Genomic DNA, 27,233 nt, shown 5'->3' on the forward strand with positions numbered 1-27,233 from the left:
GCATGATGGGAACACCAGTATCAGAAAAAACTAAGCAAACCCCACACAATACCTACTTTAATATGTACTGTGTATTCTAAAACTACTATGTTTTAGTAGTCTAAGCCTGACTTTCTTTCTTCTGTTATACAGAAAGGGAAAATTTAGAATAATGTTATGATTGCTCTTTTCCAGAACAATACAATTTAATGCTTGAAAGCTTAGGGCACTGGTGCTTTTATTTTATAGAGCTTCTTTTTGAAGCTCGAATGCTCTAGTCCCCATTTTATTGTAAATGCAATAAGAATAGATAGCATGAACTATGTTACCCTGTAGCTGATCTATGTTTCATTTGTGCTTAAATATTGAGCTTATGTCCTCTGCTAACATGCTGTGTGGCACGTGATCTAGTGTACGGTTTCAAGTGACCTGATTCCAGGACTTTAAGTGAACAGAAGTACTGTATATTGCAGATGTTGTATCATACAACTTTTAAAGAGGAAAGACAGCCTGTGCCTTGGACACACAGCACTCACTGAGTCACCGATAAACCTGCAGTATGATTCAGCAGTCTGTTAATATGTTTTTACATATTAGATTAAAACCCATCTGAAAGAACAAAATATACTTCAGTAAACCTATGCTCAGATGGATTTTTCTCCCTGTGTATTTGAGTAAAGGACACAGGAAAATGCTGGTCCAGCAGTTGCATTAGGAGAGGTGGCACATTTGCACTGCAGCATGATGCAGTGTCTGTGCAAAGCCGGCGTCTTTGGTTTCTTCCCACCAGCAAAAAAAAAATGAAATGGAACCAAATCGATCCAGCAGTGCCCCTCAAAGTGCTCACGCAGAGAGAGAGACCCTGAGCGCTGCTGCATTGCAGTGGATGTGCTGCAGTGGCCCTGCACTGCTATTTTTAGGGAGCATTTATTTTGAGACTCGCTGCGTCTTACAGGTATTCTCACAGACATTAACTCCACTACATGGGACTAAACCTGCAAACTTTGCATTGGGGTAGTTGACATGAAATACATTTTGGAACTTGAAATGTCCTGTGTGACAATTTTCTAATCAGTTTATTGTTATTATACATGAGCACATAATAATTAAAGGCACATGAAATATTTGTATTTTCAAATGTCGATTTGTCATAATGCAGGACCCTTTTACTAGCAGAAGTGAAAAGGTGAATACGTTTCTAAAAATATACACTCTCCTTTTTACAATAGTTTCAATTTGTTTACTGTTTTTATTACTTTATTAATTGCGACTCCTTGACTCTGATGCTTGACTCAAGTTACAGCTGAATTAATTTAATGTTCTATAACTGGACAGCTATGCTATATTAATTTTAGTGTTATTTTATATACTATTGTAGTATATTAACATTTTGAGTTGGCTTTTATTTTTATTTATAGCTTGCATTTTAGTTTTGCTATGTGCTTTTGTCATTTTATTAGTTTTTGGATTGTTATTTTTAATTTCAATTTTAGCACTTATACTTATTTCAGACTTTTTAGAGCTGCTTTACAGCACAATTGAATTGTGTTTTCATCATTAAATCACTGTTTTCTTGTTTATCCCTGTAAAGCTGCTTTGCAATAATCTATATTGTATAAAGTGCTATATAAATAAAAGCTTGACTTGAATTTTTATATTCATATTAGTTTTAAACTAAAATCTCGATGGAAAGTCAAGTTATATGTCAACTCCATTTCAGCCACCACTTCTACAGTCACCACTTAACTAAACCTTGGGAATTTTCCTGGTAATTTCCATTTTATGACCAGGTCAGTGTTCATTAACATGTCAAAAGACTCAAGTACAAGCATGAAGGTTGCACAGCAATGCAATTGTCCCTCTTCTCCTTTGCTCATCACTCAGGTTCAGACTCTCACTCATCAACGCCAGACTTTGGCTGCATTGAGATGTGCTCATACGTGAGTTGAATGATTTGGCTCATGTCTCTCACCTTGAAAAGACTCAAATGCACTCCTGCTGTTTTGCTGACAGATCCACTTTACAGAGGAGCCCGTCACTGTGAGCGCAGAATGCCAAAATGCCAATAATGCATGAATAGTGTCTATTTAAAATCTTGTCATTCTACTTACAGTCTTTTGATTCTGCGTTTTCTTTCATGCGGTGATGGTCAGTCGTATGCAAATGCACGTCACTTTCCCGTCCTCAGAAAACACAGAACGTTGTTGTGATGTGACGGATGATAAAATGTGCCTGATCACTAATGCTGCAGGTTTAATGGGAGTGAAAAACGGCAATTAGATTAACGGGACAAAAGCAATCTGTTACGCTGTCAATTATTCATGCAGCGCTGGTTGTCTCAAACATCAGCAGTTCGGATGGTAAAGATTAAATTACATTGAGCTCAAAGGCAGAATGTCTTCTGCTTCACTGGTCACCTGATGGGGTCTGTGACCTACGAAGCTAACTCGATTATCTGTCAGGAAGAAGGCTGAGTTTTATTCTAATCTGCTCATCTTCATACCAGCAGCCTCGAAATATCCCCAGCCTTCAGTGGCTGCTGTCCTTTATCGACAGTGAAGAGGGGATGTGACGGGACGGCCGGATGTGGCCATGCGCTCCGGCACGTAAATGAGAGTAACTTGATGTCAGAGCTGGTCAGAGAAGGCTATCGATATTTCCTGGTGGAATCAGTTTGGTCCTAAAAGCAGAAAATAGAACCATTAGTATGTGAAATCATGAAGTAACTTCAGGAGGTTCTCGGTCAGTCACGCAAGGAATCGGTGGATCTCACGGTTGGGTTGTCATCAGTCCCTTCCTAGTAATGGTGACAGATCCAGAAGGTTTGCAGGTGTGTGTGTGTGTGTGTGTGTGTCACAGAAGGCCTGTTGTCCAGAACATGTGTGCTCTTTTTTTCCCTTGTGAAAAAGAAGTACAATTTAGCATACTGTTAAAAAAAAGTACTAACACTGTGAGCTGAATGTAATTTTTTGGGAAACTTAGTTACGTGTTACTTAGAATTAAAAGAAAATGTAGTATAGTTTATATTTGTATTAAATGCAAATAAATGTATTGTCTTTGAAATATGGTTAAAATATAAAGCCAAATTTTCCTCCCTAGTGAAAAATAAATATACTAAAAAGTATTTGAAATACATTTATTTCATGCTAAGGCTACTACAAATACATTTATATATTTATATACTTAATAACAATACTCTTCAATTGCACTTTTATTATACTAAACTGGTTTACTTAAAGTCTTAATTTAAATTGACTTAATTTTGTGCTTAATACACTTTAGTAATGCGAAAGTAGAAGTCCAACTGAAGAAGTATATTCACTATAGAATATATAGAAGTATAGATTTCTATATATTAAATATATAGAAGTATAGATTTGAACTATACTTAGTATGAAATAAATGTATTTTAAATATTACTTTTTTTACTTGGGTATTGTGATGTATATCCGAATTAAACGGATTCCCACATAAGAAAACAATGTAGGGTGGGACCTGACTGTGTCTGTCAGGAATTGATTGGATGGTTTGATCGCATGTCGTCTGCTGTTGCTGGAGGGAAGCCCCCGTGCTGGTGCCAGCATCATCAGAGAAGAGATGTTGTTGCAAGGAGAGGGAAAATTATCTTGAAAAAAGATTACAAGAAAATATGAATTTTTATATACACCGCCATTCAAAAGTTTGGGATCGGTAAGATTTGTATTGTTTTTAAAGAAGTTTGTTATGCTCATCAAGGCTGCATTTATTTGATCAAAAATACCGAAAAAATTTTAATATTCTGAAATATGATTGCAATTTAAAATACCAGTTTTCTATTTTAATATACTTTAAAATATAATTTATTTCTGTGATCTTACTGATCCCAAATTTTTGAAAGGCAGTGTATATGTAAATATATATATATATATATATATTCATTCATATATATATTATAAGAAACACTGCCATGTTCCACAAAAAAAGTAAGAATTGTCCATTTAGATTTTATGGTGACTTTAAAAGTGCCATGAAAAGTCATGAAAGTGTTCGCTATACACTTAAGCGACCTTTTTTCATATATTATCTAAAAGTACAGTTTTTAAAAATATACTTTTAATATTTGAAGTGGGCTATAAGTACACATTCAATACAGTTAAGAGGGTCGGCCAGATTGTGACGACTTTGATTATTCAGTGCTGCATTGATGACGCATTAGAGACGCAATGCCAGATGTGACGTCTGCGGTGAGCACGTGAGCTGGTGTAGAGGTGCTCAGTTAAAAATGTTGATGAGCAGGGACTTTGCAGACCGGTGTGGCTGGAAGAAGTGCAGAGGAAGGCAGTAGATCCAAAGAGCTCAGGGAAACACTTTGTCATCCCAGTGGTTGTCGACTCACAGGAGTAATGCGCTTTCATATATCCAGATATTATCGAAATGTTACAGGTACGGAGTGATATTATTTGATGCTTTTCAGATTTCTAGAATTGGTATAAAATATCTGTGATTGCCTGAGTTGTTTTCGTTTAAAATCGTCACATGCTTAAAACTAAACATTGCATGATATTGCTGCTTTGTAAATGGATATATTTGAGCAGAAACATAATTATTTGAATGTTGCTCGTCTTTGACTCTGTGTAGGCTTGCAATGAAGTAGCTGTTTGGTTGAGAAATATTATCATACCTGTTCACTCACATTTTTTTTTTAAGTGAAATGTGATGAGTTTGCATTTATTTCGGTCTCAACAGTCTGATGTTCATTGATGGCCTTCTCCTACTCGTCTTATATTTAGCAGATATTTTGTGAAGGTCATTTGAATCAGACACCCATACTGTGCATGTCATGATCTAAAGCTCAGACGCTTGATCTTAGATTAGTGAAGCTCTAAACTAATCATGCTGTGCATTGAAGCTCTAACATAACTTGCTGTGCATAGAACTTCTAACACATTAAAAACTATGTTTCTGCATTGCAAATAACATTTCATTTCATATGTTAGAAACATATTTCATGTGGGCAAGCTTTACTCTTAGCATTGCATAAACCAACTTTCTCTCACTTGAAAAGAAGCTTTTCAGCATCTGTGGCCTTGCTTTCTCTTTATTTGCTTAGTTGCACTAAACACAGCATTAGTGTTCTTAGAAGCTCTAAACTAGTGATTCTGTGCATTGAAGCTCTAACATGACTTGCTGCACCTCATCATTGATTTTCTGCAGTAAAACTGTTCCCTGCTCAGTGCACTTATGTGTTGTGTTGATCTGTGCAGCGGCCACCAGCACCACTCCCCCAGCCAAAACCTCCAGTCATGTGACGCGCTGCAGCGAGAGCGAGAGGAACTACTGCGTGAACGGCGGCGAATGCTTCACGCTGGAGGTCACACCCGGCAACATCAGACGCCTCTGCAGGTACAGCTGCTCATCTGCACGTCTTTAACACTGAGAGATTCAGTCTGCCAGTTGCAGAGCCATTCTACTGTGAACGTGTTTTTCTCAAGTCATTTTAGTTGAGGTTTGATTCTCAAGTAGTGGCGTTTCCTCCAAGGACATGAGAGAGGTAATTCTTCCTCAAATAATTAAATGAGAAAATATCCACAGTACAAAAAAAAACAATGCCAATATATCACTCTTTAAATAAAAGGTCCTGTCCACCAGCTATGTAAGTTGCAGTGGGAGGCACTGTCTCTCTTGCTTCCTTTGAGCTCATTGTGTTTTAAACAAAAAAGCTAAGTATTAAGGGTTTGGTGGGTGATAATTGCAACATAGGCTCATTGGAAATGCGTGCCTCTACCTACATTTCTGCAAAACTAAAAAAACGTACCTATACACACGAATCGCTGCACTCCCACAACTTTTATTCCTTTTCACACATATTGCAGGTCTACAGTTTCGATTAATAAAGCCTAATTGTCGCATGCTTACTTGAGCAATATTATGTTATGAATTCAAAACAATTTTAATAACATGCTGCGAGATTTGAAAACTGATACTTTTGAACGTTGTCGTCACATATGCATGACTTTTCTAATTCAGTTGGTTTGCTCGGTAGCTCATGTGATACGGCGTTGCACTTCAGTGATGAAGCGTATGAACCCTGTTAAACTACGGTTCGAGCAAAACAGCTCAAATCCACATATGGCAATACACATACGTTTTTTATCACTTTTGCATTTGTTAACACTATCGGGTAGGTTTAGGGTGGGGTTTGGTGTAGGGGATATTTCCAACACGATAGAGCATTAACTTTTAGCGACACGTATCGGATATTCGAATTATGAACCACTGAAATACATACCTGAAGCAACATAACAAAAACATGCCAGGGTTACGTATGGAACCCACGTTTTAGCGCCACTCACTGGACGTGTCATTTTAAAACTGCCACGAAACGTTTTGTAAGGTAGTTAATAATGGTGTTGCAGAAATGTATTTAGAGGCACGTATTTCAAGTTCAAGTTCATTTTATTTGTATAGCACATTTACAACAGCCACCAGGCTGACCAAAGTGCTTTACAGATTATACCACCTACACAGAAAACAGACCCGACAAAAATTTAATACAACCCGTTTAAAAATGAAAAATGGCCATATCACAGTAGTCAATACACTAAGGAAAACAAATACGTTTTTAGCAGGGACTTAAAAACAGAGGCAGGGCATTCCAAAGTCGAGGCCCTGCCACTGCAAATGCACGCTCACCTCTACACTTAAGCCTAACGTGAGGGACTACCAACAAAGCCTGGCCACAGGATCGTAGGCTTCTGGACGGAGTGTAGAGATGCAGAAGTTCAGAGAGGTAGACAGGGGCTAGGTCGGGTAGGAATTTATATACAAAGAGGAACATTTTAAAGTCTATTCTCTGACAAACCGGCAACCAGTGTAAGGATTTAAGAACTGGGGTGATGTGTTCATGTTTACGACACTTTAAAAGAAGTCTGGCCGCAGCATTTTGAACAAGCTGAAGACGTGCAATTTGACACTTAGATATACCGCAGTATAAAGAATTGCAGTAATCTAGACGAGACGTAACAAAAGCGTGAACAGCCATTTCTAGAGTTTTTGGAGTGAAAAAATATTTAATTTTAGACGGTAAGCGAAGCTAATAAAAACTGGATCCGATAACAGAAGAGATATGTTTATCAAATTTTAAATGCTGGTCAACAAGAACTCCTAGGTTCAGAACCCGTGAGGATCTAAAAACGGATAAACTTTCTAACTCAGGGCTTATACACTGAGAGTTCTCATTGAGCCCGAAAACAATTACCTCGGTCTCGTCTTCATTTAGGTATTTCGAATGAGCCTGGGTTGGGTAATTGAGAACAAATGGGGAAAAGTCATTTGAGAGGAGGCGATGCCTCCAAACCGCTATGATTGGCCTTTTACACTGTTCATGCAATAAATCCTACCTCTGAATAGATTGTTCTGAATAAGGCTGGGCGATAATGCAAAAAAATTCAAATCTCTTTTCTCTATTTTTAACTAGTAAACTTGAAAATGTAACTACAACATGATTCAAGTAACTTTTTCTTTATTAAACCTCTAGTTAAGAAAATTCTATTCCAAGTGCAGCACACATGAAGTTGTTAACAGAATGCAGATGTTAAACAAATCACTTGTTTAATATATTTGCAGAAAAGATGCATGAACTACAACTACATCTTGCACAAACTTGTCTTATTATGTTCAGAAATAATACAAGGAAAATGCTTTAAAAAAAATCTCAAAAGTCAAGGTAGACACCAGTAGACTATTATTAACTATAAATGTTCTGTAAAAACAATGAACAGCAGCTTTCAGTCTGTCACCATGATGCAAGCATGAAACATCAGACATACAGTAGAAGTTCTTTACAGGTTTTTTATTATATTGCGCTGCTTTTCCCTTGTTTTTCTATGTAAACTAGGTGTTTGACTCATGCATGGAACAGCATTTTAAAAATGCGGTGCTTAATTTAAAAGAGGTTCACTCCTATCTTTGCATCTTTGTCAACACAAAAGCACATTCTGTGTGAATGGCACCGAAATATACGCTACTTATGCTCCTTCACAGAGCGGTTAATCACGTGCGGTTGGATCATTCTTTTCTCTTATATTATCATTGGCATATTAACAAAGTGTCTAATTCTAATGTAATGTTTCTCATTACTCGATTTCTAAAAATTTAAAAAACATTAAATTCGAATTAACCAATAAAATCGGAAAAATCGCCCAGCCATAGTTCTGAATGAGTAAATGTAATGCTTTTAATGGGAAGACTTGAAGTCTACTTACAAAGTAAACAACTTATATATCACTGCTTTATCACGTCAAAATAAAACTTGCAAGGATGGCAAATTTAAAGGTACATCTATGTGTCTGTGACCATTTTGAAACCTGCCGTGTTTACTGAGCTTTGATGACTGCTGATACGAAAATATTCTGACTATTAAAACTAACAGATGAACATCAATTGGCAAATAAAAATAGACATGAAATCTGAAAGTTGCTATAGTTACTATTTCGGAATAAGTGTAAAAATGCTTAAAATACTTGATGAGAGATATTCTTAGTTTTGATTAATAAAACATTTGTTATATAACAATACAAATTAAAATGGTTTTGTCTGTTGGTTTTTTGAAAGTTTAGGCAACATTTATTTATTTAACCTGAAAGATGTGGTAACATTGGAATTAATTTACATTGGATTCAACTAAAACATTAAAGGCAGTGAGGATTTTGCCTCCTCATTTCAGATCACATACTGCTAGAGAAGGTTTTTTGCGTGCATGACTCTCTGGGGTATTCATGCTCTTACTGTCCAATTCGGTGAATAAGCACAAACCCGAGTGCTGAAGTCATCAGTAAGCACTGCAGTCAAGAGGAGCTTCTCTCTGTCTCTCTCTTTACTGTAAATGCAGTAGCAGTCAGACGGCAGCGCTCCTCGGGGACTGTAGATCTCTTTCCATTTCTGCCATCCATCAGGGGCCACGTGACCCTTAACAAACACATGGAATTAGTGCCAAGTCAAAGTATCACTAGTAGTGATTTGATCAGACTAAGTAAGTATTAATGTTCAGTGTGTGCTCCAGACATGAGGGGTGTGCTGGCACTTTACTAAGTGATCAGACACACTACTTACTGGATGATAAAACAGGAGAAAAAGTCCCACGAAGAGTCCTCTTCCTGTCTAGCACAGATGCACATTGAAGGAGAAAACCAAGCCATATCTAGAGACCAGAAGATCACAGGTGGACTTTTTTCATGTTGGACTGTTAAAATGCACTCAGAAATTCATGAAAATCACCTAGCAACCACCCCAGCCCATCATCAAAGCAACTTTTGGATGTCCAACCCTATTCACACTGTCCTCGGGGGAAGCCAAACATCTAGTTGTTAATGTGTCCTCTCATTGGCTTCTTATTATGTAAAGGCACCGATATACTCAGTCTTTTTTGTTCTTCACTCAAGGATACAAAGAACATCCTCCTGACCATCACGCTGCAAGGAGTCGCCTTTAAATGAATAGGCAAATATTAGGGGTGTAACGGTACACAAAAAAAGATGTTTTGGTACATTTTCTGTACAGCAGGGGGAAAGCAATACATAAAATTGCTTCTTTTTTCCCTTTTTATCAAATAGTGGTTTACTGAACAAATAATGGCTACATACAACTAGGGAGCCCTGTTACTTGCACAGTACTATAATATTATTATTAGATATAATTAACACTCAAATAAAATATTTCTATACTTCTAAATCTAGTAAACTTATGTTCCTACTCCAAATCCGTGCTGCCTTGAACTGAGTCACCTATTTCTTACATGCCACATCAAAAAAAAAGCATCAAAACGGCATTTTTTGTTTGAATTTACAGATTAAATGTGTACCAAACTGAAAGACCAATACCAAAAAATGTGTGTACGAATACATTTACTGTTACACCCCTAGCAAATACACAGTAAGATTATTAATGTTTCTTATGCTCAAGGCTGTATTTTTTTTTTAACAAGAATACAGAAAAAACTGTAATTTTGTGAAATATTATTGCAAGTTAAAATAACTATTTTCTATTTTAGTATACTTCAAAATGTAATTTATTCCTGTGATCAAAGATGAATTTTCAGCATCATTACTCCAGTCTTCGGTGTCACAAGATCCTTCAGAAATCATCAATATGATGATTTATTATCAGTGTTGGACACAGTTGTGCTGCTTAATGTTTATGGGACCTGTAATGTTTTTTCAGGATTCTTTGATAAACAAAACGTTAAAAAGAACAGTGTTTATTCAACATAGACATTTTGTGTTACAATGTACACTATTATTCAGAAGTTTGGGGTCAGTAAATTATTTCTTTATTTTTTAAAGAAATTAATAGTTTCAGCAAGGATGTGTTAAATGGATAAAAAGTGAAGAAAAGAATAAAAGAAAAAAGTATCACGGGTTCCAAAAAATATGAAGCATCACAACAGTTCCAACACTGATAATAAATCAGCATATTAGAATGATTTCTGAAGGATCATGTGACACTGAAGTAAAATTATATTTTAAAGTATATTAAAACAGGAAACCAAGATTGGATATTGCAATAATATTTAACAATATTACAGTTTTTTCTGTATTTTTGATCAAATAAATACAGCCTTGATGAGCATAAGAGACTCCATTAAAAACATAAAAAATCTTACTGATCCCAAAGTTTTGAATGGCAGTGTATGTGCTGCACACTTTCCTCTCAATAGCTAAATAAACGCTGAACAAAAATGATGACGGTGAGATGAGCCAGAGAAGATTTCCACACTGAAGATGATGGAGCCCCAGAGCACACTATTAAGTAGTTCGAAGGTTTTTATCAGCTGGAGCAAACTTTTTCAGAAAGTTTGTTTTTGGAAAGCTGTTTCGAGCTCCCGAAATGAACTTTATTTTGGCCTGATTTTGTTTGAAATTACAACATACCAGTTCGATCTGTGATTTCATCTGAAGTACATGGAGGCCTTCACTCTCTCTGTTGAGAAAGGCAGCTGCTCCAGCTGTTCAGCTCCGTTCAGACGCACAGCTGGAGCTCTGTGTTTTTGAGCTCTGTCAGTGTCATCAGAGAGCAGCCGGTCAGCTGAATGATCAAGACTGGAACAATCTTAGCCCTGGATCTTTAGAGATTAAAATGAATAAATACTAACCAGAAAATAAGCAAAATGGTCATATTAATGTAGCAGCTTCTTTAAGTGACTGTCTACTGCTTTACAAACAATAATAATAATGCAACTTCTTGATAATTACATCATGCCATTTGTGTGCTTAATTTATGAAAGTGGTATATTTAATCTAAATGTGTAAATATAAAGCATTCTGTTAACTTCATCGCTCTCGCACATAATTACGCCGTTTACGCTTTATAAATGCTGATATGTTCGTGACAAGGTTTATCCACCTTTTTCCTGCGCCCCATGACGCTTTGTGCTAATTATGGGAGTAACTTCCGTTTACACTGTAAACAATCAGCAAAAGTTTGCTTTATGAATACAATAATAAGCATTTTCAAAAACTGGATGCAATGAGGTGACATTATTTGACTCACTCTTCAACCATCGATCATTAAAATGACATTTAACAGTGTAAAAGCATTAAAAAATTACTTTCAATATAGCATGAATAACTCCTAAAGATCCTCCTTCTATCCGCAGCAATATTACGGACGTGTTAAATATCATTATAGTAATATACACTCACTGGCCACTTTATTAGGTACACATTGCTAGTCCCGGGTTGGACCCCCTTTTGCCATCAGAACTGCCTTAATTCTTCGTGGCATAGATTCAACAAGGTGTTGGAAACATTCCTCAGAGATTTTGGTCCATATTGACATGATAGCATCACGCAGTTGCTGCAGATTTGTCGGCTGCACATCCATGATGCGAATCTCCCGTTCCACCACATCCCAAAGGTGCTCTATTGGATTGAAATCTGGTGACTGTGGAGGCCATTTGAGTAAAGTGAACTCATTGTCATGTTCAAGAAACCAGTCTGAGATGGAAGTAGCCATCAGAAGATGGGTACACTGTAGTCATAAAGGGATGGACATGGTCAGCAACTATACTCAGGTAGGCAGTGGTGTTTAAACAGTGCTCAATTGGTACTAAGGGGCCCAAAGTGTGCCAAGAAAATATCCCCCACACCATTACACCACCACCAGCAGCCTGAACCGTTCAGACAAGGCAGGATGGATCCATGCTTTCATGTTCTTTACGCCAAATTCTGACCGTACCATCTGAATGTCGCAGCAGAAATCGAGACTCATCAGACCAGGCAACGTTTTTCCAATCTTCTATTGTCCAATTTTGATGAGCCTGTGTGAATTGTAGCCTCTGTTTCCTGTTCTTAGCTGACCGGAGCGGCACCCGGTGTGGTCTTCTGCTGCTGTAGCCCATCTGCTTCAGGGTTCGACGTGTTGTGTGTTCAGAGATGGTATTCTGCATTCCTTGGTTGTAACGAGTGGTTATTTGAGTTACTGTTACCTTTCTATCATCTCTAACCAGTCTGCCCATTCTCCTCTGACCTCTGACATCAACAAGGCATTTTCATCCACACAACTTGGAAAACATGAAACACATCATTTCATCACTGGATATTTTCTCTTTTTCGGACCATTCTCTGTAAACCCTAGAGATGGTTGTGAGTGAAAATCCCAGTAGATCAGCAGTTTTTGAAATACTCAGACCAGCCCGTCAGGCACCAACAACCATTCCACGTTCAAAGTCTCTTAAATCCCCTTTCTTCCCCGTTCTGATGCTCGGTTTGAACTTCAAGTCGTCTTCACCACATCTAGATGCCTAAATGCATTGAGTTGCTGCCATGTGATTGGCTGATTAGCAATTTGTGTTACCAAGCAATTGAACAGGTGTACCTGATAAAGTGGCAGTGAGTGTATGTCTATATTTCGTAACAATTACATTTTACAGCATCCGTGTGAAAACAAACCTGGAAAGAGACGTGAGGATTTGGGGAGAAAAATAAAAGATTCTCAGTGCATTCCAGGGAATTATTCAAGGTTAATATCACAAATTAACTTGGGAGAGTAGACCACAAATGCACAAGATATGTTATTTTTTTTATTTTACTTAAATGCAAAGGAAACATGAAAATAATCAGAAGGAAAATAATGCAGCGGGCTGAAAAGAGCTATAGATATCGTTGTTATATCACGTCACATTAATATATCAAACGTAACGTTAAACAGCCCATATTCAGTCAAAATGACAGATAAGGATTATTTGTAGCGCAATCTTATGATCTGAAATTATTTGTTGCTGTCTTTGTAAGTGGAACTTCCCCAAACCGGAAGTGCGTCCCATAATTTTAAAACGCAGTAGGCTCATTAGGAAAAAGGTGGATAGATCAGGTGCAAATATATTTTGTGTTACATGAATGAATTCAATTGTGAAGAACGACTGGAGATGGACTGGAGATGATTTTACTTTGTGTTTTAAGCCATCTGCATGATGTATTTTTTTTTCAACGGCTTTCAAAAAGTCCCACCCGCAAAGGGCGCCGATGCCTGTGAGAGTGTTTGTGTGTTGTTGTGTAATGTTGTGTTGTGCTGTGTTCATCCTGTTTCTAACCCAGGTGCCTTCCCGGATACACAGGGAACCGCTGTCAATCCACAGACCCTGTGAGAGTCGTAGACCCCAAACGTATGTGCAGTCAGTGAACATCCCCTTCACCCCCAAACACTCACGCCATCGCCGCTGTTTCCACGCTGCCTCGCCACCTCCGCCACTCACAAAACAGTCTCTCTGTCACATTTAAACTGTGATTGGCTCTTGGGAGCGGAGACGTTTGCGAGACGTTCAGCGGGCAACACTGGAGACAAGCGTGTGTGCGGGGGACTTTTGGGTGTCAAACTCACTTCCTGTCTTCCTCTCTTTTCTCTCTGTGACTTCTGTCTTTCCCTCTCAGGTGCCCCAATGAGTTTACTGGTGATCGCTGCCAAAACTACGTAATGGCCAGCTTCTACAGTACGTCTATTTCCTCTTCCTGTCTGTGCTTGGATTGGAGCATGCTCAGTCAGCGCTTCCTCCTGTTGCTTTGTTTTTGTGTTCTCGATGGACGGGTCGTCAGATCAGACAGTGATCTAGTTATTTTGGGATTCTGTTTATGTTTTCCTTTACTTCTCTTTGCATGTTTATTGTTTATTAATCTAGTTTTGTTCTGTTGGATGCTAGTTAGCTGACAGTAGTTAGACAGGGTCGACATTCATTGATCTGGACACGTTAGATATTAGGGGTTTCTCTGCTTCACATCATCTTAGACTTAGACAGGAACAGACGAATCGAGCTCTGTCTGCGGACAAAATCACCGCAACTGGCTCACGATATGTTATGAACAGTGACTTTACTCTCAGCTCATCAACATGTTTTTTGAGCTAGTTGGATAAATACATCCTGTAAAACGAATAAGGGTCCTTCTCAAGAAACCGTGAACATTTGTGCTTTTTCTTTTAAAAAATACTGCTGAATTTTTTTAAATGTTTGGTTTGGAACAGTGTTGTTTTTGTTTACTATAAACAAAACCTATTACAAATAATTTTAATTTGTTAAGCTGAAATAAAATTAAATAGAAATATTAGATGAAAAACTTAAATGTAATGTTTAATTTGTTTAAATTACTAAAACTAAATATGAAATTAAAATAAATTAAAGCTCAATAGAAATATTTTCATAATTAAAAATATCAAATGCACATAAATTATTACAAAACTCGAACTAAAATGAAAATATAAAATAAAATAAGATTATTATTATTATTATTATTATACTATATTATTAAAAACAAAAATAGTATATACATAAAACTAAAATAACACTGGTTTAGAATTCCAATATTTTATAATTAATAATTGAAATATTAAGAAAAAAAAATTATCAAATGTATAAAATAGTATACGTTCAGTGCCCTGTGCACAAATTGCACTTTTCTCTGAGAATGACTCTATTAAAGTGGCCTACCACAGTAAAAAAGATCTGAAGGACCCCTTCTCAAACCCATCAGTACACCATGAACACTGTGAACCTTGCTCAAAAGAGACTTTAAATAGGACTTTTAAGGAGGTATTATGGAGCAGACAGAACATCTCCATCGATTTATTTACATTGCTAAAAATAAGGCAAAATTTACTGGAGATCTGCAGACAATCTATTCTCAGCTATTAATAGTGTTTGCTAATGTGTCCTTCATAGCATGACCTCCATCAGATGCTCTGGCTCAGTGTCCAGAGAGGTTTTATCACTGATAAACGACATGCAGGAACAATCAGAGATATCAGTCAATGGCTGAAACAACACTTAATTATTAGCTCAGCATTACAGTCAAACAATTGATAAGCAAGGGAGATTATTTTAAATTATATTTAAAATTGAAAAAAGTCATTTTACATTTTTGGCATTGTAATATCACTCCAGTTTATGGCTGGAGGGCCATTTTTATGCATTCTGTGTTTATAGCTAAGAATGACATTATTTTTTGTGTCATTTGATCGGAAATCCTTATGTGCATTTCTGAGAACCTAATTTTTTATTTCAAATGATATTTCTGGAATCAATTTGCTAGCATTATTGCTTTAAAATTTTGACTGGCTCAGGTATCAGCAGCAGCAGGTTTTCTTCTGGACGTTACAGATAGTTTAGGTGACCGCGATGTGCATGTGTTTAACAGCATGTTTCTCTAAAACATGTGCTGGCGTCGTGATGACATGAATAACCGAGCCTGACTTTGTCAGTAGTGAAATGTGGAGGGTCGGTCTCAATAATGATGTGAGCGCAGTGACATCTGCATGTGCATGTCCTTGTGTCATGATGACAACCAACCATACGAGTCTGTATATAGAGATGCACATCGCTATATACGTGTGACAAACCATCCATGTATCTCTTAATGAACTCTAAAAGCATTAAATGATGCATATTCATGGTGGGTTTAAAGTCAAACAGAATAGGCTTGAATGATTCCTTTTCCAATGTGTTGTGTGTCTGTGTGATGTACCATGCTGTACTCTACATGCTGAGATGATTCCAGTGGTTTGAGGTGGTGTTTGTGTGCAGTCAGTCAGATTTGACATCACCGCTCAACTGTTTTCTGTTTGTTTGTGTTTTGCTTTCTTTTCATCACCTTGTCTGCCTTGGCAGAACATCTTGGGATTGAATTTATGGGTATGAATCATTCTTTCCTCCTAGTTTGCAGATTCGTAGGTCTAGAAGCTTGAGCCTGTTTCCTTCAACTTCAGCTGGTTTCCTTTTGCTCATGAAGGGATCAAACAGCCATAACAAGATGATTGGAGATTGATATCATTATTACTCTTTATTATATTAATACACCGGACTTCAGATGGCTGCTCAGAGCCACTCTGCAGGTTTCTAGGGTTTTAGGCAAGAAAGTGGATAGCCGCTCCAAAGCATATGATGTGCAGGGGGGCATTAGGTAGGAAGGATGTTGTTAATTATTCATGAAGACCTCTGATATCTCCTATTCAAAGCAGATATGTAAGGCTCTCTCTCAAACTCACACACACACACACACACACACACACACAGAGGCAGCTAAAATAATTCACACACAGTTCAGCTGTGCAGAAGAGAAGCCGTACTGCAGTAGTTATGCTGTGTTTAGATCCCTTCAGCTTTGCTTTGCCCTCCATTCATGCATCCCTGTCTTCAGCATGACATTGCATTCCTCACTTTCTTCCATGTTTTCTCCCATTTTTCTGTTTCCTCCTCAGTGTTTTATCAATGTCTGTTTGTAGTGATTGCCATTGTGTTGTGTGCTTCAAGAATATGCTATACTTAGAGATTAAAGGTCTAAATCAAATAGGTGGTAGTGTTTACTCACATTCCTCAATAATGTTTATTGTGACAGGAACTTACAGTATTCTGTGCCATAAAGACCCTGTGAAGTCAAAAATAATCAAAATGATATTTTTTGCAGAGAAAATGGCCCAAAAATATTGATGACACAATATTTCACTCAGGGGTGTGTACAGATTTTTGTCCAATCAAATGCTCTTTGGAATAAGAATGCCACGCCCCCTTATACAGGGCTGTCTAAACCTGTTCCTGCAGAATTAGGGTGTGTTCACACTTGTATTTTGGTTCTCTTGGTTCGAAAATGATACATTTGGTCCTGGTCCGGTTAGTGTTCACACTGGCATTTTTGACAGCAAACCTAAAGATAACAAACCTAAAGGTTGAGTTGAATTACATATTTTGTAACAGAACTTACCAAATAATAGGTATGATCGATTTAAAGCGGCGCTGCGCAGACAGATCAGTGTATGATATCAAAGTACACCCATTCACTGATCGGTCTGCTCAGCGCCGCTTTAAGTTGAATACACCTAACGCCGGACTAATCGCACTCATTGTGTGTACATATGATTTGATTTCTTTACCACCTTCAAACTCACACAGAGCTCATAAAAGGCACTTTACCTCCTCGTTGCTCCACATTTGCCCTCCACATTTGCGTTCACATTTACTCGAACCGCATTAACATAGCAATCGCACCAGAGCTCGTTATAATCGAACCAAACATGACAAGTGTAAACACACTTAAAGTCCAGTAGAGTTCCTGAAGACCTTGGGCCCTGTCATACACCGTGCGACAAGGTGCAATGCAAGTGTGTTTTGCTAGTTTCAGCCCGCAGTTATCATGTTCACGTCCTGCGCCACGTTGTTTAAATAGCAAATGCATTTGCGTCCATTTGTGCTCCCATGGGTGTGCTGGTCTGAAAACGAGGTGTGTTCAAGCGCATTGTTGGCATGTTGCTATTTTGAGGCAACTGAAATAGACTGTGCCATTGACCAACTAAAACCTGGTCTAAAGTCAATGGCGCAGTATTTTTTTTGTTATTTAAAGAGCGCATTAGTAATATGCACCTCTGGGCAGGTCTCACTCTGCTTATTGCACACACAGGGCAGCACACAAACATGCCAAATATTACAAATTAAAGCATTACAATGTAAAAGATTGTGTAGGCTAAATAAATATAAAAATGCCTACATGTCATGATGGATAGTCATTGCATTTATCAGAATTGCTACCTATTTGCTCGTGCGTGAGCCGCTCCGTTTCCTCTCTGGAGACGCGTTCAGTCTTTGCTCTTGCAAAATCTGGCGTGTAAATAGCGAATCCGCCATGGCGCAAACACAACTGACTCTTAAAGGGAATGGGAGATGAGACTCTGATTGATTTATTCCACGTTGTGCCCAAAACACACCCATTACTCTTTAAGAGAATAGGGACAATCCTTTTAGACCATACGCCAGGAGCGCCTACCGTTTTTCCCGGCGTTAAACTAGCAAAAGTGGATTCGGACCTGCGCTGTGCACTTTAGACCATGCGCTTAGATTGTTCAAATTGGGCCCCTTGATCAGATGTGTTCAGTTAGGGTTAGAGCTAAATTCTGCAGCAAAGTGGCCCTCCACAAGCAGGATTGCACACCCCTTGACTATTGCAAGCTGCAAATGGATGTCATGTAAACTAAACCCAATTTATAAGAAATTTGCTATGACCCATGTCAAACTGTACTGTATGTCCACACAGGAAAGAAAAATATGCTTGTTAAATAATTTCACCGGGTCTTTTCAGCCATTCAGTTGTGTTACCAAACTGTGAGTTTACACCACTACCAGTTCATGACTTTTTATTAAAGCCTTTAGCATCCATATCTATTGAACATTCACAATAATACAAATCAAAACAGACTAACAAATGAACAATATTGAAAAAAAGAACACAACTTGCTGAAGGCTTCAATAAATTCAGTCTGTCAGTGTTGTGATTAAACCTCATAATGAAATGAGTGAAATGCATGACTGAGTGTTGAAGACATCTCAGAGGCCTCGGGCCCTGCAGAGTTTGCATTTCATGTAATTGTGATGACATGATGACTCTGAACTGACCTTGAATTAACACGTCCCATTGTCTCCTCCCCTCCCCTCTCAGCAAAACTACATCCTGAGATCAATAAGCATCTGTAGCAGTAAACTCTGTCTAATGAAACGCTCCAGCGTCACTGGAAACATACATGTGTGCTAGCTTCTGTTCTTACTTGGAAATCTGTTGACATAGTTATTATTATGCAAATATTCCAAGTAAGAATGTGACAGATGTGTGATGTGTGTGTGTTTCACCTGGAAGCTTCAAAAGCAGTCTGTCCTCTCTTCCAGAAGCTGAGGAGCTCTATCAGAAACGCGTTTTGACTATAACAGGCATCTGCATCGCTCTTCTAGTTGTTGGCATCATGTGTGTGGTGGCTTACTGCAAAACAAAGTAATTCACTTTTTGAAATGTCTTAGTTTGTACTAATGTTTCACTCAAAAACTAAAATGAACCATATAAATTATTGATAGTCGTTGAATGCGATCTCTTGCAGTCTAAGAGCTGTTCGTGTTTTTGCACATGTAGGAAACAGAGGAAAAAGCTGCATGATCGTGTGCGGCAGAGTTTGCGAGAGCGAAACGCTGCAGCCAAAGGCCCTCAGCACCCTCACCCTCCACCTGAAAACCTGCAGCTGGTCAATGTGAGTACCGTTACCGGAAACATTTTTAATCCTCTGCACTGCAGTTTGAAGATAAGAAGTTGTCAGAAAAAAAACTGATGCCATTTATGTTAAGATTAGTGGTCACCAAGTATTGTAACAAGCACCTAAAAACATCAACTTAAATTTATTTTGGTCCTCACTGACAACTTTTCACAATAAATAAAACTAAAATTATGCATAATAACCAAAAAAGGTGTCCGCCGAAGCCTTTGCTTATTATGTCTACCTTTGTACTGTACATATATTTTATACATATTTATCTGACGAGCTTCACTTTTTCACTGGATTTGATAAAACAAGATAAACAAAAGTGACATAAGACATTTCCCAAAATGTACATACATAATTACAAAAATACACATTCCAGATATTATTTCAATAGTTTAAGTATTGAAATAACATATTAAGTACAAATTATTCATATAGAGTCCTTTAATTATTTATCATATTATTTTTAAACATTTTCTTAAATTTGAAAAGTGAAATATATCATTTTCATTTTAATCACAGACACTTAATTTTTGTATTAGTTCTTGCATTATATACTTGTATTAGTAATTATATACTTATATACTTGCATTATATACTTGTATTTATTGTAATACTTGTATTAGTATTTGTATTTTTTTAAACATACTTATTCCTCTTATTTTATACTGACTTTCTCTTTTTTCAAACAGCCTCTGGATACAATTTTAAAAACCAATATTAAATGATGTAAAAAACAGTTAAAGTTGTTGTTAAACAAAGAAAACAGTGGTACTACAATCGACTTTTGTCTGATTTCAGCATTACATGCCGAAAAATAGCATCCCTCCTCATGTGCACGTGACGGACAAAGAAGTGGAAACATCTCTCTCTACAAACGAGTTTACTTCATTAACACATCCGTCCACTGCTGTCACTCACTCCTCCATCCAGTGGTACAGTACAATCCCACATAACAACAGCATACACACAAGATTACTAGCTGGACAAATCAAATGTCACTCAAACCATGCCCTATTTATTTGTATAGCGTTTCTTACAATAGCAAAAAGCAGCTTTACAGGAAGTTATGTTGTAACATTATATTTATACTGTAGTGTCTTTAATGTCTTTAAACTCATTGATCATTAGCTCCTATGGTTTTTGACATTGTTCTGTAGAATTGTGTGTATATACAGTATATATATATATGAATGCATATTCAATGCCGTTCAAAAGTTTGAGATCAGTAAGATTTTTAATGTTTTTTAAAGATGTTTCTTCTGCTCATTAATGATGCATTTATTTGATCAAAAATACAGAACAAACTGTAATATTGTAAAATATTATTACAATTTAAAATAATGGTTATATATTTTAATATACTGTAAAATATAATTTATTCACGTGATGCAGCGCTGAATTTTCAGCATCATTACGCCAGTCTTCAGTGTCACATGATCCTTCAGAAATCTTTCTAATATGCTGATTTATTATCAGTGTTGGAAACAGTTATGCTGCTTAATATTTTTTTGGAACTTGTGATACTTTTTTCAGGATTCTTTGCTGAATAAAAAGAACAGCATTTATTCAAAATATAAATATTTTCTAACAATATAAATCTTTAGCATCTCTTTTTATTAATTTAACACATCCTTGCTGAAAAAAAAAAGTAATTTATTTGGAAAAAATAAATTATTTGGTTTATTTGGACCCCAAACATTTGAAAGGTAGTGTATCGGTAGAAATCTTACAAAAGATCCACGAGGGACAGTCGCTGTTTAAAGATGAAGAATCGCTGTGAATGAACAACATGACTAGATGATGCGTGGCTTTGCCTTTGGCTTCTCACAGCTGGAGTAATGGGAAAGCAGAGAGCGTGGCTTCTGACAGTCACGCAGTCCTGGTCAAGCCATCGGTGGAGAACTGCCGGCATGGTACGCCCGGTCACAGGGGGCGTCTGAATGCTACCGGAGGAGTCCATCAGTTCAACGATCACCTGAAGAGCTCCAGAGAAACCCAGGGCTCCTGCAGAGACTCCCCCTACAGCGAGAGGTACCGTTCACTGCAGGATCCCATCTCTCCTCACTGATGATTGTGAATAAATATCCTGTCTTACATAATGAGCAGAGTTCTGTCATGACAACTCTCGGAGGGTTTACTATGGTAATGTACATGACAATGTTAATGTGTTTGGTCTTGGCGGACCTACAGATCTGCTACACTGCTGCGGCAGAGCAAGTATCAAGACTTGCTACTGCCAATACATCCACAACACGCTGCTGTGAGCATGTAAGAAATACTGCTGCTGCACATATAACATATATGAATAGCCCCCATAGAGCATACACGAATCCCCTCGTAGTAGATAGAGCCCTGCATGGGCCTCAAATTTAGGCCCTAGCCTGGCCCGTGTCTGACAGCTTATCAGAATTACCGGCCTGAGCCCGGCCATTTTTTACTGGCCATTTTTTTCAGTGGAAACAACTTAAAATACGCCATAATTTTTGCTCAGAAAGGTAAGAGTAATATATCATTCGGAACTGTAAAGGGTCTACTTTTATTTGTGCACACTCACAATATCAACAAAACATTGTGCTTTTATTAAATAAAGAAAACAAACATGATGCGCTTTCTATCGTCTCGGTCTTCAACAGGAGCACTTCACAAAAATGAACCGAAAGTCAGCAAATACATGCCTCACAGACATGACCAATATATCTATAGAAAGCTTTAAATTACTACTTAACGAAATAAAACAAATCGAAGACAAAAACTCTCATCATAATCATAGTATTTGAATGTTGAGCAGCAAGCTCATTGGCTGCTGATATAAAAATGAACCAATCAGCTGCGCCATGTGATAATGATATCATTATGTCCGATTGAGTTTGACCTATCGGACTGCACCATCTAAAGTTTCATGACAGAACTCTGGATTTAGGGAGGCACTAAGAAAAAGAAGCGACACACCTAACTTAACTACATTTTTGTGTAACAAGTAGTGTGACAAATTGACTTGTTTTTTTCACATTACATTGTGCATGCAGCCTTACTGGCATGTGAACTGAGGTAGTGATCAAATTCTCCTGAGATGTTCTGTCCCTCACGTTTCACTGGTAAGTCCGAATAATTTTAGTGAAACAGCTTATTCAGATGATTCAAGTAAGCAAATAGATTTAAAACAAACAAACAAAACATTTAAAGTTGGCCCCGTCAGTTATATTAGTACTTCACTCATTCAGAAAATAAAGTATTTTCACTTGTCCATGTTATGCTCCGTCTCACAGTCAGTGCATGTGACACAGTACGGTCCAATGACATCCACAAACACATCATTTGCTCATAGCCTGATTTTTCTGTAAACGACGACACATTTTTTATCTGACACACCTATTTCCATTTCAGTCTCTACTAACAAGTGAATGACATTGATGTACAAGCACCAAACACTGATTGTTGATTGGTTCTTCAAATCACTGATTGGTTCTTCAAATCTTATTGGTTAATCACAATGTTGTTCCAGGTTCAACAAAAATGTTGATCCAGGAACATGTCGCACTTGGTAAAATCAGGTTCTGCGGGATGGCTGTGATTTTGCCAAGACATGTTCCTGGATCAACAACTTTTGTTGATCCTGGCTCAACATTACTGTCCAAAAATATAGACTTAACCCAATCCCTACCCCTAAACCTAACCCTACCCATAATTTATTCCTAAAATCAGAGGGAAATGATAGCTGATTAACAAGAGTGTAGAAGCACCTAACCCCGGTCGTAAGCCTAAAACTGATATTTCCTGAAAAGTTATGTCTCAATTCTGATTGTTTGATTGGAATGTTGTTCCAGGATCAACAAAGGATGTTGATACAGAAACATGTTGTACTTGGTGAAATCATGTTCACCTTCTGTAAGGTGTAATCTGCAACCTGTAATATTTCCAATAGATACAGTAAAGTGAGCCTTTGTTTCTTCCACAAGGTATGTTTCGGCCATGACTACCCCCAGCCGTCTGTCCCCCGTGGGGCTCCTCTCTCCGGTGACGCCCTCCTCGCCTCCCTCCGAGATGTCGGCTCCTCTATCCAGCCTGGCGACCTCCGTTCCCTCCATGGCTGCGAGTCCCTCAGGGGAGGAGGAGCGCCCCCTGCTGTTCCGGACCCCGCCGATCCTGCGTGACAAATCCAGTTCGAATCAGTCAGGCCATAATCTCCGCAACTCGGCTCACTACAATCACGGCCTGGAGCTGCCCAGCCCTCCGGCCAGCCCTCTGCACTCTGTGGAGCAGGAAGAGAGTTCACAGCAGAACCAAAGCACAGCCGCAGCATTCGCCCCGAACAGCTCAAGAACTCAGCCGAGCGCCCCGATGGCACCGGAGCCGGTCAGCGGCAGTAACTCAGAGAGCAGCAGCTCGGAGAGCGAGACCGAGGACGAGCGGGTGGAAGAGGACACGCCGTTTCTGGGCTTACAGAGCCCTCTGGTCGCTGGATCGGTTGTTCTGGACGGGCTGGAGGGCAGCAGAACTAACCCCGCGCTGCACCTCTCGCCGCAACACGACCTGCAGAGCAGACTGACGGCCGTCATGGTCAACCAAGATCCTATAGCTGTGTGAAAGATGCATTGAAGAAAAAAATCACCACTAAACCTTTATTTTCTATAATTAAGTATTGCAAAAAGAAAAACTTCAACTTTTATTTTAGTGATGTAGTGAAACAAAGACTTTTATATATGTGTACGACGTGTTTGTGTCATGGAAAAAAAGTGCCATTCACATGTAGCTGAGGTCTCGGTATTTCAATGGCAGAACAGAAAAAATATAATCTATGGTGCCTTTTCATTTAAATTTGAAGAAAAAAGGATTGCATCATGACACTGGGCCATATATTCATGACTTGAAGGCAACAAAAGAAATTCTATGTGTGACCGAAAAAAAAAAAAAAAATTCCACCAGCACTCCGTCGGAATTCTTGCAATCGGATTAAAGTGTAAAAAAGCATCATGCACTCTTAAAAATAAACGTGCTTTATTGGCATCAATGGTTCTATAAAGAACATGCATGGAACCTTTCAAATGCACAAAAGGTTCTTTATAGTCAAAAAAGATCTTTAAAATGTTCTTCAAAATGGTTCTTTTAGGAACCAAAAATGGTTCTTCTATGGCATCACTGCAAAAACACCCTTTTGGAGCCTTTATTTTTAAGAGTGTGGTCTTGTAACCCCACGGCTTTCCTGTCGACCCGCTCTCTCTCTTATTTAACACACCTGAGTCATGAAGTGAACTGTGTCAGATAAGAGAGACATACAAAACAAGCTGCTCTGTGGGTCACTAGGACTAACCGTACTGTGGCAAAAAAAATTTTTTTTTTAATTACGTTAATAATTATTTATGCATTTTGATTTAAAATATCAAGTGTGGCTTCTGCAAACTGAAAACAAGACCATTCGAAAGCTATAGAAATTAAGAGTAAATGCTAAAAAAAATACAAGAAGCAAATCATGTACAATCAGCTGGTAATCAAACATAATCACTTTATTATGTTTTATTTTATGGTTGTCATGTATAGCAGACATTACTTCTATGAGACAGCTGATTGTTTTTCTTTCATATTAATGCAGAATGACTGAATATATGGCTCACTTTGTCGATAGTGCTCATTGGCTTCTCGAGCAATGCATTGTGGGAAAATTACAGCACCACTTTTATGATACTGACATCTTTTTATTTCTTATTAGTTATTGTCCAAATCATTTTTTAACATTTGTCCTTTGCTATCCATGTAGAATGTTACATTATATTCAAAGTGTTCCTTTGTGTCATGTTATTTTTTATCCTGTTTATGTGTATATGTATGATCATTTAAAGAACAAATCACCTGTTGTACAGTATTTTGCTATGTTTGCATCACCAGATTACTACAGTAACTTATGTATTCACAAGGTTTTACTGAAAATAGCCTCTAATAGTCTATTCAGCTTGCTAAACAGAAGGAACTGGTTACACAAACAACACTTTTTAACCTAGAGCTCACTATAAAGCTCACGGCTCTAGTGCGTGAAGGCCTTTTCCTCTAAGTTTTCATTTAAATTAAATGTGGCCCATTTTATTGTATTTATTTTCTTTATTTATTTGTTATTTATTTATTTATTGTCTGGGCCTTATGGAATCTCGCATCTATAAATCTATATTTTAATAGCAATGATAATAAGAGATATTTGCAGTCTTTGGGTACATCAACAATTGTTTTTTGTTGTTTTTTTTCTCATCACTCCATAACATATGTGTGTTGTTTTGCCATTTAGGCCTAGACTCTGTTATTCAAACTCACATTCAAAAACAATAAATGTTCACCATGACAAATATCCATGAACCTGATTATACAATTAAAATGAGCCGAACTGCGTCTGGGACACTTGAAAACAGCCTTTGTTATGTTGCTTTTAACACAAGCCTTTATGTAACGATTCAGGTCACCTTGAGATATTTGATTTTGGATATGATTCAACATGCAGACAGATCACCTCTTCCATCATCAAACTTGGTTTTGTTTTCAGAAATGGCTGATCATTTGCAGAAATATTCAAATCAATGTATGTACGTGAGGTCTAAATGCATCAGTGTTCCAGCATAGCAGATTTTGGCTTATTGTTTGATCTCCACAATGCCAGTGAAGATAAAGGAGCATACGCTCAGATTTGATCTTAGAGTGTGCGCACGCTTAAATCCATGCCAGCCCTCATAGTATTGCAGGTTTTTTCAAGTATAAGCTGTTCTAAATTATGATGATTGTTGATATTTTATGTTAATGCTATTAATTAGGAGGCGTTTACAAGGCAGATAGCTGAAACCATTCAATTGCGTGCAAGTTCAAGATCATTCGCGATTCATAGATTTCACATCTGATTAAAGCATTAAAGCATGCGTACGCTCAGATTTGATTGTAGAGTGTGCGTACGCTAAAATCCATGCCAGCGCTCATATTTGTAAAAACTGTCTTTGACGTGGAAAAGTGCTTAGCGTCATGTCAAGGTCTGAGCAGACATACGCACTTTTTATTGTCGGAGTACTGCAGGTTTTTAGAAATGTAAGCTGTTCTTGGGTAGTTGACAAATAAAAATTTGACCTTGTCCTATGGTGTGACACAGCAAAAATGTGGAAAAAAAACTTAACATAAATAACATGAGAAAAAATGTATCTTCATTCTTAGAGTTAGAAATAGCATGAGAGAGGTTTATATTCAATGTTAGAGTTTTTTTGTTCTGTTTTTTTTACATTTTTCCGTCCCACCATAGGACACATTGATACGTCAACTACCCTCTTGCAGCTCGCTGTTCTAAAATAAAGAATATGCATGATGACTGGTGATCCTTTACATGTTAATGGCATTAATTACCAATGACATTATGATTTTTGGATCACGTGTCATTTAAGGTGTGGTTATGAGTACATCACGTGAGAAAAACTGGTGGGCTCTCTCTAACTTGTAGAACCTCATTCTGTATCATCAACACAAGACACAAGTGTAATAAAATAGATTTTATTAGCAAAAGATAGACAAGAGTAATCAACAACTACTAAATGAATACCATGAATGAAAAAGAATAAAGTGCATAAGATGCATAAAATGCAGGTGATTGTGTTGGGCGTTGCTATGTCAAAGCTATGTTATCTGGAAAGATAAACTGTTGCTACTCTGAAAGAAATATGGTGAAAACCTTATTATGCATCAAACAAATACATGAAAGATTATTT

General features: G+C 37.7%; 1 protein-coding gene across 2 annotated transcripts in view; it reads left to right on the forward strand.

Moving 5' to 3' along the window:
• LOC306863969 (pro-neuregulin-1, membrane-bound isoform-like) overlaps nt 1–25,896 on the forward strand; it is a 64,046-nt gene extending 38,150 nt beyond the window's left edge. The window contains exons 4-10 of one of the 2 annotated variants that reach the window (XM_079407601.1): nt 5,223–5,361; nt 13,551–13,618; nt 19,148–19,250; nt 19,386–19,500; nt 20,311–20,444; nt 21,343–21,543; nt 23,469–25,896. In XM_079407601.1, coding sequence (XP_079263727.1) covers nt 5,223–5,361; nt 13,551–13,618; nt 19,148–19,250; nt 19,386–19,500; nt 20,311–20,444; nt 21,343–21,543; nt 23,469–24,096 — 1,388 coding nt within the window. In that variant the 3' untranslated portion in view covers nt 24,097–25,896. Of the gene's footprint in view, nt 1–5,222; nt 5,362–13,550; nt 13,619–13,883; nt 13,943–19,147; nt 19,251–19,385; nt 19,501–20,310; nt 20,445–21,342; nt 21,544–23,468 lie in introns of both variants that reach the window. The other variant, XM_079407602.1, reaches the window with a different exon arrangement.
• Nucleotides 25,897–27,233: the final 1,337 nt, after the last annotated feature.

This window comes from Barbus barbus (genome assembly GCF_936440315.1).
Source record: "Barbus barbus genome assembly, chromosome: 45".
NCBI classification, from domain to species: domain Eukaryota; kingdom Metazoa; phylum Chordata; class Actinopteri; order Cypriniformes; family Cyprinidae; genus Barbus; species Barbus barbus.